Here is a 13519-nt window from a genome sequence, read left to right as displayed (position 1 = left end):
GATTACAGGCACGTGCTACCATGCCCAGCTAATTTTTATTTTTAGTAGAGACGGGGTTTCACTGTGTTGACCAGATGGGCTTGATCTCTTGACCTCGTGATCCACCCGCCTTGGCCTCCCAAAGTGCTGGGATTACAGGCTTGAGCCACCGCGCCCGGCTATTTATCACTTCTTATTTGAAAATTTCTTTTTCTAGACCTTTATGATACATCACTGTTCTCTCTATCATAGCTAAAACCTAATTCATTTACCCCATCAATAAAGGTTGGAAGTCTCATTAGGCTCAGTCCTATTATCTTCTCCTTTTTTTTTTGCTCTGTGTTTTCTTCCTAGGTAGTCACATTCTTATCCATAACTCAGACTATTCTGTGTTCATAGACGACTCACAGATTTGTATCTCCAAAACAGACCTCTGTTTCCAGACTCATATCCAAACCTTTTTACCCATCTCTGATTTTTTTACCAGTTGTTTCAAAGACAGCTTAGATTCAGCATGTCCAAAACCAAACTCACAGTCCTTTCTCTTTGACTCTCCCCCCTTAAAAAACCTGCAACAACCTGGTCTTATGATATGCCTCACCTTGGCGAATGACACAACTGTCCATCCAGTGACAAAAAACAAGAACCTAAGTCTCGATATCATCCTTGCTTTCCATATCCAGTCTATTACTAAGACCTGTGGATTTAATCTAAATGTCTCTTGAATCTGTTTTCATCTCTGCAACAACCATTCTAGTCCAAGCTACCATTATCTTTCTGTGACCTAATGTGATAACCTATTGATCTATCTGTGTCTATTCTAGCCCTCTACAAAGCATTCTTAATATATCCAGTGTAATATTTTCTTTTCTTTTTTTTTTTTTTTTTTTTTTTTTTGAGATGGAGTTTCACTCTCCTTGCCCAGGCTGGAGTGCAATGGCATGATCTTGGCTCTCTGCAACCTCCACCTCCAGGGTTCAAGTGATTCCTCTGCCTCAGCCTCCCAAGTAGCTGGGATTACAGGCGTCTTCCACCACATTTGGCTAATTTTTTTGTATTTTTAATGGAGACGGGGTTTCACCATGTTAGGCTGGTCTCGAACTCCTGACCTCAGGTGATCCACCTGCCTTGGCCTCCCAAAGTTCTGGGATTACAAGTGTGAGCCACTGTGCGCCACTGTGCTTGGCCCAGTGTAATATTTTCAAAATACAGATTGGAATATATTAAAAACAGTAAAGACAGATAATGCCTTTGCTCCTTGAAGGGGTCTGTTACTGAAGAAAAAACTCTGTTCAAAGATGTTTTTAACTTACCTTTGCCTGTCTACTGTTGATCATCATGTTTTGTTTTATTCTTTAAGTCTCTTATTTTTAAGACAATTAATACTACTGTATGTATTATCTGTAAGTATTCTAAATTATTGTATTTAAAAGTCCAAATGTGTAAAACATAAATTCTGCCTTCCTTTCCTGAACAACTTTGTTTTACATATCTTTTCATCTGTGAATGTTAAATAGTTTAAGAGTTACACTTTTTAGCATGATGAAGCCATTTCTAACACGGGATAGGTGAAGGGCCTTTTTTTTTTTTTTTAAAGAAGTACAGTATGAATTGATTAAACAATAGAATAGGTACAACTGAAGGTTATTTTATGTATGTTCTTGATTTTCATTTTCTGTAGGCATGGTGAAAAGGTCAGTCTAAGCTCTAAGTGTGCAGAAATTGACCGAGAAATGATCAGTTCTCTTGGGGTTTCCAAGGCTGTGCTAAATAATGTCATTTTCTGTCATCAAGAAGATTCTAATTGGCCTTTAAGTGAAGGAAAGGCTTTGAAGCAAAAGTTTGATGAGATTTTTTCAGCCACAAGGTTTGTAACCCTTAAAAAGACTGTGTAGTTCATTAAGTTAATGAATCATGTTTACAATTTGGATGCTTCTTTTTAACAGAAAAATTTAAAAAGCAGAATGATCATCAGTTATTACCTCTCATCCAGCAGCAACCATTGGGCATATTTTCTTTCACTTGTCTTTCTGTGCATATATTTATTTACCTGATAGACAGTATAAATGTAATTTTTTTCACTTACCATTATGCCATAGGCATTTTCCAAGTTATTAAAAACTAATTATAACAGTAATCTTAGTGATAGCATAATATCCCACTGTATGAATATATACCATAATTTACTTTGCCAGAAATTTGATTTTTATTTTATATCTTCAAAGATACATTAAAGCCTTGGAAACACTTCGGCAAGTACGTCAGACACAAGGTCAGAAAGTAAAGGAATATCAAATGGAACTTAAATATCTGAAGCAAAATAAGGAAAAAGCTTGTGAGATTCGTGATCAGATTACAAGTAAGGAAGCCCAGTTAACATCTTCAAAGGACATTGTCAAATCCTATGAGAATGAACTTGATCCATTGAAGGTAATTTGATTTTATTTTTAATTGACAAAAATTATATATCTTTATGGTATATAACGTGATGTTTTGATATAAGTGTACATTGTGGAATGGCTAAATCAAGCCATTTAACATGGGTTGCTTCAAATTTTTTTGTGGCGAGAACATTTAAAATCTCTCTTAGCAATTAACAATGTTATTAACTAAACATAACTAATGTTATTAACTAGAGTCATAGTGATATACAGTAATTTCTTGTATACTAAAGAGTAGTCTTTTTTTTTTTTTTAGCTATGGTAGCATTCACCCCTTATTTGTATATGAAATTGAATGGCATGTATATTTCTTCAGTTATCAGGGAGCTAATGTTTTAGATCTATATTAGTCTTTAAATTGCTTTAAGAGTTTGGATTTGAAAGAAAACAAATTTGTAGCATCACACTAAATTAGTAGTATAGATTACTAGATGTTAAATAGCAATATTATTACCCAAACTTACAGTCCTGTATTAAGATTTTTTAAAAAATTTAGAGTTCTAGACAATTTTTAAAATTTGTAGGACGTTTTTGAAACATTTAAAAATTACGCAGAATTTGGAATTGATCCATAACATGTTGATATATTTGCAAATGAATATAGCTTTTTAAACCCCATGATTTATATGAAAGGCCTACAGGAAATTCCATTCATTCATTTAATAAGCATTTATAGGGTTCTTCTTTGTGCCAGGGTATACTGTGCTTGGGTACAAAGAGGATTACAACAGCACCGCTGTCCTTAAGGTATTCCCAGTCTGAATAAGTAAGAGTATTCTTAAAAATGGTCGTTTTCTAGGTTTTAGGTAGATTTTTAAAAGTCATTTAAAAATGTATTGATTTGGTTTTTAAAAACTCCCCTATAAATAGTAGTATAGATCTTTAAATTGCAAAGTAGAAAATATATATATTTTTAATGATGGTCATGCATAGAAATATATTGCAAGGGCTTCTGGGAGGAGGCAGGACTGAGATGGGCCTTGAAGAATGGGAAGAAATCAAATCAGCAAACTAGAAGACATTTTATGTATGTTTGTATTTATTTTGACTTTTAAAAGTAGTATGTGCCTACGGTGAAGAATTTATTATATGAAAAGTATGTTAGGTGAAAGTAGAAGATACTCTCCATTTCTCATCTCTGACCTTCCAGAGTATATTCTACCTGCAGCTTTTTTTAACTGCATGCATACAGTATGTATGTGTATACAAACATTCACTTGTATGTATGTATGTATATATTTACATGTACAAGCTTAAACAGAACAGGATTGTGAGAGGAAGAGTATGTGTTAAGTAAATCTATATAAAAGGAGTAAATGATCAGTATGAATTGGGATCAGATTATAGAGAGCTAATGCATTTCAGACTTAGTTAAACTTCTATTTAACTGGAAGAGTATGTTACATTTTTGGATGAGTTGTCCTGACAACTCTGTGTGGGTACTGTGGTAATTACTAAGATACTGGAAAAGATTTTTTTTCTTCTTCTTTCCCCCTTCCCCTACTCCACGTTTTATTTTCTTGAGAAGCATCCTGGTTGGAGAGATGACAAGTATATGTAATGGTAAGGCAGAAAAAAAACAAGACCTGTAGGAGCCGTGAGGATAAAGGAAGAGAATTTCTGTCTGAGGTAGCCAGAGAGGATTTCATAGGACTGAATTTGGCCATGACTTTGTTGATCATAAATGAATAGGTCATTGGAGACATAGAGACAGTAAAATGCAAGCTATCTTTGAACACAATCAAGGAAATCCATATTATTGAAAAGAAGCATTTATGTTGGAAATGACATCAAGGAAGGGCTAAATGATAATACCCAGGATTTAGTGAGTGGTGCCAAGATTCTAACCAAGGCTGTAGCAGAGGTTGAGGTATTTATGTACTTTTTGTGTTTAATTGTGAGTAATTCTCCAAGGGTTTAATATTCTTTGCTGTATCCTCAGAGCCTAGCCTAGTACCTGGCACATAGCAGGTGTTCAATAAATATTTATTAAGTAGATGACTTCCGAAGTCCTTTTTTAGCTCTGACTTATGAAGGTTCTTCTCTTCATAGAATCCAGTTAAAGTTTGGGTTCACCTTCCCAGAAAAGACTGCTTCCTTTCAACCTTGCACTGGAATGCATCCTTTCCCATTTTTACTGATTCCCTCCATCTTCAGGGATTCTCACTCTCTCATAAACGACTTTATTACAATCCCACCATACCCTGCCCTCTTTTTTTTTGGCCTACTTAGATCTGTTTTCCTTTCTTGCCTTAAATGGAAATTGCTAGAGGAATATGTTTCTAATTTTTTTTTTCTGTACACAAGTTCATGGTCCTTCTATACTTGATAGCCCAGCGGCTCTATTTTTTAGTCTCATTTCACACAGACACCTAAGCTTTAAACACTTGGCTGTTTTTGTTGTAGTTGTCTGTTGGCTTGTCTTAGCTCCTTTTACTAGGTGTGTACTCTGGGGATAGAACCTGTGTTTTGTGTTTTGAGATTAGAACCAAGACACAGATGTCAATCCAGGGGATCATCTGGTGACTGGCTGGATTTAAGGAATGAAGCAGGTAGAGATGTCATCAAAGATCCAAGTCTAGATTTAGTTTATCATAATGTTTGTGCTACCAAGAGGCAGTAAAAACACTGATGGAGAGAAACTGAGCATTTTACAGAGTATCATAGTGGAGCTGTCAATATTCATTGCTCTTAAGTATCCATCCAGTTTTCTTTGTTAGAAAATAAGTACAGAATTTTTTTTCCACAAGCGGTGCATATGGTCTCATTAATTGAATCTTTACTGCCTAACACTGATCCAATTGCTTTAAAATGTATTGTGTAAACCCCATAGGAACTCTGTGAGGTTGTATAGGCAAGAAAACTGAGGCACAGGTGTTCATAGCGGAAATAAGGGTTAAGATTTGAGTCCTCTGGTTCCTAAGTTTATACTTTTTTTTGTTTTTTTTTGAGACAAGAGTCTCGTTTCGTTGCCTGGTGCCAGGCTGGAGTGCAGTGGCGTGATCTCGGCTTATTGCAGCGTCCGCCTCCCGGGTTCAAGCAGTTCTCCTGCCTCAGCCTCCTGAGTAGCTGGGACTACAGGTGCATGCCACCACACCCAGCTAATTTTTGTATTTTTAGTGGAGACGGGGTTTCACCATGTTGGCCAGGATGGTCTCAATCTCTTGACCCAAAGTGCTGGGATTACAGGCGTGAGCCATCATGCCCAGCCTACTTTTTTTTCTTTTTAGGTCAAATTTATTAAGGTATAATATGTATATAGTAAAATCCGCCCTTTTTAGAGTATAAATTCTATGAGTTAGGACATATGCATACAGTAGCATAACCAGCACTACAGTGAAGATGTAGAATATTTCAGTCACCCCAAAAAGTTCCTCTCAAAGTCCTTGCAGTCAGTCCTCTCCCCCTGTTCTGATCCATAACAACCACTGATTGTTTTCTGTCATTATAATTTTGCCTTTTCCAGAGAGTGGCACATATATAGACTCATACAGCATGCAGACTTTCGTGTCTGGGATTTATCTGTGTTGCTGCATGTGTGAATAATTCATTCTTTTTTATTGCTGAGGAGCATTCCTTCCATTGTATGCATATATTATAATTTTTTTCCTCATCCATTCCCTGCTGATGGACATTAAGTTGTTTTCAGCTTTTGGCTGTTACAGATAAAACTGGGATAAACTTTTGTATACAGGTCTTTGTTTGGACTTGTTTTTACCTCTTTTGGATAACTTTAGGAATGGGCTTGCTAGGTTGTATGGTAAGTGTATGTTTAACCTTCTAAGTTACCAGATGGCTGCACCACTTTGTAGTCCTGCACTTTCTCATATACTACGAAGCATATGAGAATGTAATTTCTCTGCATTCTCATCCACACTTAGTACTGTCAGTCTTTTTCATTTCGTATGGCTAAAATGACATAACTGTCAGTCATATGTCATTTTAGCCATAATGGTAGGTGTGTAGTAGTATCTTATTGTGAGATTGTAGTTCTTTATAGTTTTAACTTGTGTTTTCCTAGTTGATCAGTTAGTCAATTGATTGACTATTGATTTTGGGCATCTTTTCATGTATTTGCCATCTGAATATCTTTGGTAGTAAAATATAAAAATGTTTTGCCTACTTTTCAATTTTATTTATTTATTGATCTTTTAATTACTGATCTGTGAGAGATTTTTTTTTTTTTTTTTTTTTTTTTTTTTTTTTTGAGCCAGGGTGTCTGTTGCCCTCTCACCCAGGCCTGAGTGCAATGGTGCAATCTTGGCTCACTGCAGCTTCTGCCTCCCAGGTTCAAGTGATCCTTCCATCTCAGCCTCCTGAGTAGCTATGACTACAGGCACACACCACCACACCCGGCTAATGTTTTTTGATTTTTTTTATAGAAGCAAGGTCTCAACAGGGCTCAAGTGATCTGCCTGCCTTAGTGTCCCAACGTGTTTGAGATTATAGGTGTGAGCTCTACAGCGCCAGTCAGAGAGCTCTAAGTATGTTCTGGATACAAGCCCTTTATCAGATATTTGTTTTGCAGATATTTTCTTATCTGCCTTTCAGAGGACAGGAGTTTTAAATTCTGATGGGATACAGTTTATCATCTTTTTTCTCTTATGGTTTATGTTTTTCATTTCATATTTAGAGAAGTCTGACCCAGTGTCACAAAAATATTCTTCAGTGTTTTCCTCTAAAGTTATATAGTTTGGTTTCTTAAAATTAAGTATATGCTTCATATCAGATTCTTAATGTGACATGAGGTAAATGCAGATGTTTACTTTCTTAAATATAAATGTCCTCTTCTAGCACCCAGCGTCTAGTAATTGATACCCTGCCTCCAGTCTTATCATTATCATCTTATCTCCCAATCTTAACTATATGATTTTCTACAAGTCAGTTAAGTTGTTTGAGTCTCCTGCTTAGTATATAGTTTTCTGAGAATTAGAGAGAATTTATAGCAGCACCTAATACAATATTTAGAACATAGCAGGCATTCAGTCAGTGATACCTGTGACTCTTGTTCTCGGTAAAATTATTTTTTCCAAATCTCTCTTTTATTTAGCTAACATTGAACACCTATTGCATGTTCTGGGGATACCTTAGGGACCAAAGTAAACTAAGTTCTTGTTTTTAAGCCATTTACATTCCTATACAAATCATAAGGTATACTATTAGTATAATTTTAATAAATTATGTTAAAAGTTGAGGATGTATTTTGGTGCAGTTATGAAAGTTTGCAATTGCTAGCTAAGCATTCCAGTAACTTAATATGTTAGTTTAAAATTAGGTTCTGCTGGGCATGGTGGTACATACTTATAGTCCCAGCTACTTGGAGGCTGAGGTGGGAGGAATGCTTGAGCCCAGGAGTTCAAGTTGTATTACACTGTTATTGCAACTGTGAATAGCCACTGCTCTCCAGTCAGGGCAACATTGCAAGACCCTGTCTCTGCATTTAAAATAATGATAATAAAATTAGGTTCTAAAAATATCTTAGAAGAAGAGTTGATCAGCTTTGGAATCATAGAGGCAAATCTGAAAGAATATCCCCAGCATCAACCAGTAAGAGAATGCCCCGAACCAGATCCCAGTATTCCTAGGAGATGAGGCAACCAGCTCTCTCTGGAAGCTAGCCTCAGAGCAGATCACTGAGCTCATTTGTTATACTTTACTTGCTCAGAGTCCTCTGTGGTTGAGCAAGCTTTGGATTAAAGTATACTCTTCATGTAAATTTGCCTACAGGCTCAGAATACACTGGTAACTCACTATGAGTTTCTAGCCCTCTCAGTAGTACTGACTTAAAAAAAAATACATTAAATAGTTATGTTCTTAAAATGTGCTGCGTTACATATTGTAACTCTAAGTGCCCAATGAATGAATGACTTCTGTGGGGCATGTTGAGGACAGGGCATGGTGTTTGGAGTTAGAAGTGTAATTTGATTCCTGCTTCTGTCTACTAGCTGTGAGGACTTGGACAAGTTACTTAATGTCTCTGAGCTTCAGTTTCTCCAGGCCTGCTTTACAGTGTTATTGTTAGCATTAAATGAGATCACTTTTACTAAATGCCTGGACCTGGAGTATCTTATTTGTCTTCATCTATCAGGCACGTAAGCTATAGTGAGTTTTATTTATGTAGTGTTTCTTTATTTTCAGAATCGTCTAAAAGAAATTGAACATAATCTCTCTAAAATAATGAGACTTGACAATGAAATTAAAGCCTTGGAGAGCCGAAAGAAGCAAATGGAGAAAGATAATAGTGAACTGGAACAGAAAATGGAAAAGGTTTGTGGTGGTAGAATTTTGTTCTACTTCAGAATTTTGGGATTATTGTATTGAACCTTATTTGAATCCATTTTGCCATCCACATTGGGAAAAAAACAAATACAGATCTTGATCTTTGTATTACTTGTATGTATGTGTTAAAATGAAGGATATTGAATAAGGTTTGGTTCATATTTGGTACCTCAGAGTGATCCTATTTTCTTACGTTTGTACATTAAAGCTTTTTATTTTGGCGTTACACAGGTTTTTCAAGGGACTGATGAGCAACTAAATGACTTATATCACAATCACCAGAGGACAGTAAGGGAGAAAGAAAGGAAGTTGGTAGACTGTCAGCGTGAACTGGAAAAATTAAATAAAGAATCTAGGCTTCTCAATCAAGAAAAATCAGAACTGCTTGTTGAACAGGGTAGGACAAAATTTTTATTTGGTCTGTTTTCCTACTATAATATTATAGATTTTTTTGTATGAATGAAGAATCTTTAAGAACTTATGCTGACTGAAAAGCCAATCTTAAAAGGTTATACACAGTATGTTTCCATTTATATAACATTTTTGTAATGTCAGAATTTTAGAAATAGTGGAGAAATTAGTGGTTGCCAGGGATACTGGGTAAAAAAGGGGTCAGGAGGGAGATGGGTATGGTTATGATTAGAACAAAGAGAGGGTACTTATAGTGTTGGAACTATTCAGTAACTTGACTGCCATAGTGGATATATGAATCTTCACAGATAATGAAATCATATAGAACTTAATACATACACATACACAGGGATACAAATAAAATAGGAGAGATTTGAATAAGATTGATGAATTACATCAACATCAATATGTTGGTTGTGATAGTATACTGAAGTTTTGCAGAATGTTGTCATTGGGGAAAAATGTGCAAAATATATAAGAGATCACACTACATTTTTTTTTTGAAATGGGGTCTCCCTCTGTCACCCAGGCTGGAGTGCAGTGGTGTGATCTTGGCTCACTGCAACATACGCCTCCTGGGTTCAAGTGATTCTCCCGCCTTAGCCTTCTGAGTAGCTGAGATTACAGGTGCGCACCACCACAGCCCGGCTAATTTTTGTATTTTTAGTAGAGATGGGGTTTCACCATATTGGTCAGGCTAGTCTCAAACTCCCAACCTCAAGTGATCCTCCTGCCTTGGCCTCTCAAAGTGCTGGGATTACAGGCATGAGCCACCACTCACACCTGTAATCCCAGCACTTTGGGAGGCTGAGGCGGGCAGATCACAAGGTCAAGAGATCAAGACCATCCTGGCCAACATGGTGAAACCCCATCTCTACTAAAAATTAGCCAGGCGTGGTGGCTTGTGCCTGTAGTCTCAGCTACTCGGGAGGCTGAGGCGGAAGACTCACTTGAACCCGGGAGGCAGAGGTTGCAGTGAGCAGAGATTGTGCTACTATGCTCCAGCCTGGACAGAGCAAGACTCCGTCTCAAAAATGAAACAAAACAACAACAACAACAAAAAAAAAAAACAGGCACCAGCCACCATACCTGGCCTGCATTATTTTTTATAACTTCTGAATCTACAACTATCTCAACTTTTTAAGCACCAGTTGAAAAAAAATTATTGGATTTTTTTTAAAGGTCGTCTACAGCTACAAGCAGATCGCCATCAAGAACATATCCGAGCTAGAGATTCATTAATTCAGTCTTTGGCAACACAACTAGAATTGGATGGCTTTGAGCTTGGACCATTCAGTGAAAGACAGATTAAAAACTTTCACAAACTTGTGAAAGAGAGACAAGAAAGGGAAACAAAAAGTGCCAACCAACTAATGGCAAGTATTTTGAAATATAGTATTTGTTACTTTGTTTGCATCAGATTCTCTACTTGAATTGTTTTAATTTTTGGTTGGACTCTATTTTGGCATATTTTTCGGTTAGTGTTAAGATAGAATCTGCTCCAAGGCAGAAAAACCTTTATTGAAGCAAATGTTCTAAAGTATATAAGAATACAAATAGGAAGAAAATGTAGACGTACATTTTTTATTTGGTTTTAAGTAAAAATTTTCTAAAAGCTAATTGCGAAGAAAACATTTGCTCACAGTTAATGGTTATCTCTGGGTAATGGTTTTGACAGTTGTTAAACTATAGTGTTGTACCACATGTTTTGGTCAGTGATGGACCACGTATTTGACATTGGTTCCATAAAATTATAATATTGTATTTTACTGTATGTTTTCTGTGTTTAGATATGTTTAGATAGGTAAATACTTAACATTGTGTTACAATTGCCAGAGTATTCAGTACAGCCATATGCTATAGGTTTGTAGCCTGGAAACAATAGGCTTATACCATAGAGTCTATGTGTAGTAAGCTATATCATGTAGGCTTAGGTGAACACATGCTGATGTTCACACTGTGATAAAATTGCCTAATGGTGCATTCTTGGAATATATCCCTGCTGAGCAATGCATGACTGTACTTTTTTATATTTTGTATTCAGTGTACATATATTCCTTTTGCAATTAAAAACCTTTTTCTTAAATTGTTTAGTAAATTGTTAATGGTCATTCTTTACATATATATTTAGAATGACTTTGCAGAAAAAGAGACTCTGAAACAAAAACAGATAGATGAGATAAGAGATAAGAAAACTGGACTGGGAAGAATAATTGAGTTAAAATCAGAAATCCTAAGTAAGAAGCAGAATGAGCTAAAAAATGTGAAGTATGAATTACAGCAGTTGGAAGGATCTTCAGACCGGATTCTTGAACTGGACCAGGAGCTCATAAAAGCTGTAAGATACTGTTTGAATAATCTAATAATTTTAAGCTATAAGACATTTAGAAGTATTTTGTCTATTTTTAATCCTAAGATTATGGCATTTTAATAAAAACATCAACTTTGTCTTGTTCTTGTGTAAAATGGATTCATCTGAATATCTTGATCTTCTGAGTCTGGTTCTACAACCTGGTAGGTTGAAAATTAGAATCACGTAGGGAGCTTTAAAAGATACTGTTCTGCCGGGCGCGGTGGCTCAAGCCTGTAATCCCAGCACTTTGGGAGGCCGAGGCGGGTGGATCACGAGGTCGAGAGATCGAGACCATCCTGGTCAACATGGTGAAACCCCGTCTCTACTAAAAAAAATACAAAAAACTAGCTGGGCGTGGTGGCGCCTGCCTGTAATCCCAGCTACTCAGGAGGCTGAGGCAGGAGAATTGCCTGAACCCAGGAGGCAGAGGTTGCGGTGAGCCGAGATCCCGCCATTGCACTCCAGCCTGGGTAACAAGAGCGAAACTCCATCTCAAAAAAAAAAAAAAAAAAAAAAAAAAGATACTGTTCTTAGACCTTACTTCAGACCTTCCAAATCAAAATCTCTGAGAGTGGGGCATAGAGATGTATGTTCAAAACACAACACAACTAGGTGATTCTTATGAGTACCTTGGTTAAAGAACACTTACCAGGCCGGGCACAGTAGCTCATGCCTGTAATCCCAACACTTTGGGAGGCCAAGATGGGCCAATCACCTGATGTCAGGAGTTCAATTCCAGCCTGGTCAACATGGTGAAACACCTTCTCTACTAAAAATACAAAAAATTAGCCGGACATGGTGGTGCATACCTATAGTCCCAGCTACTTGGGAGGCTGAGACAGGAGAATCACTTGAACCTGGGAGGCAGAGGTTGCAGTGAGCTGAGATCACGCCACTGAACTCGTCTAAGTGACAGAGTGAGACTCCATCTCAAAAAAAAAAAAAAAAAAAAAACCACTCACCAAACTTTTTAAAAAGCAGTGTTTTTCCTGTAAGTCACACACATTGTAATTCTATATGATTTTTGCTATATTATTACTTTTTCTATGGTAAAAGCTTTCTTGAAAAGCCAAACTTTTCAAGTATTTCCAAATTTTCTTTCTCGCTTCTAGTCTGTCCTCTTTCTTCACATCTTTATCACCAAAGTAAGCATTCTAAAGCCTGGCAAATCTGATAAAGCCCATCTTGATTATCTGTGTAAACATTTATTTTTGTTTCCTAACTCACCATTGTAGCATACATTTTTGTCAGTTTAGCATTTTATCACCGTGTTGTCTTGGGGTGGGGAGACACTGGTCAGGGACCACATCACACTATTTTTATAGTTTCTATGTATCAGGCAATATGGTGAATTACATGGGGACTTAATAAATATTTAATTGTTGACTGAGGACTCACTAATCTGTATACATAGATAATATGTTTCCTAATTTTTCACTAATTCTCACTTTTCTGCTTGACCCTTCTAGGTTTACTTACTAATTCTCTCCCATTATAACCTAGCAAGGTCACTTTAGTAAGATTTACCTTAAAGCATGTATAGTGCCTTATGTTTTTTTCTCTTGTTGGATACAAACAGTAATATTTCTGAAGAGTAGTTAATTTCTAATATACTTTGTCTTTATTTTAATTCTTGCGCAAAATATATACACCTTTGTTATTTTAATTCTTGCACAAAATAGATACACCTTTGCATTTGTTTGAATTATTGACTAGGAACGTGATTTAAGCAAGGCTGAGAAAAACAGCAATGTAGAAACTCTAAAAATGGAAGTAATAAACCTTCAAAATGAAAAAGCAGACCTAGACAGGACCCTACGTAAACTTGACCAGGAGATGGAGCAGTTAAACCATCATACAACAACACGAACCCAGATGGAGATGCTGACCAAAGACAAAGTATGATTTTTCTTTTTGTTCTAATTTTACTGTCTGGTATTCAAAATAGCTTACCTTGCATTCATAAGTTATAGACTATAAGGTATTAAGTTGGTATTGACTTCATATTTTAGAGGCTAAGTGAGCTTAGTACTCTATAAAAAAGACTTTCAAGCTT

At 36.4% G+C, this 13519-nt stretch overlaps 1 protein-coding gene across 1 annotated transcript in view; it reads left to right on the top strand.

Moving 5' to 3' along the window:
- Positions 1 to 13519, top strand: part of RAD50 (RAD50 double strand break repair protein) — a 91862-nt gene that overhangs the window by 25142 nt on the left and 53201 nt on the right. Inside the window, exons 4-10 of the mRNA XM_003920608.4 lie at positions 1661 to 1846; positions 2205 to 2409; positions 8559 to 8687; positions 8931 to 9096; positions 10293 to 10486; positions 11242 to 11448; positions 13180 to 13362. Coding sequence (XP_003920657.1) covers positions 1661 to 1846; positions 2205 to 2409; positions 8559 to 8687; positions 8931 to 9096; positions 10293 to 10486; positions 11242 to 11448; positions 13180 to 13362 — 1270 coding nt within the window. The remainder of the gene's footprint in view (positions 1 to 1660; positions 1847 to 2204; positions 2410 to 8558; positions 8688 to 8930; positions 9097 to 10292; positions 10487 to 11241; positions 11449 to 13179; positions 13363 to 13519) is intronic.

Source organism: Saimiri boliviensis, chromosome 1 (assembly GCF_048565385.1).
Source record: "Saimiri boliviensis isolate mSaiBol1 chromosome 1, mSaiBol1.pri, whole genome shotgun sequence".
Lineage (NCBI taxonomy): Eukaryota > Metazoa > Chordata > Mammalia > Primates > Cebidae > Saimiri > Saimiri boliviensis.
Note: the sequence above shows the minus strand (reverse complement) of the source record. Positions and strands in the feature narration are given on the sequence as shown.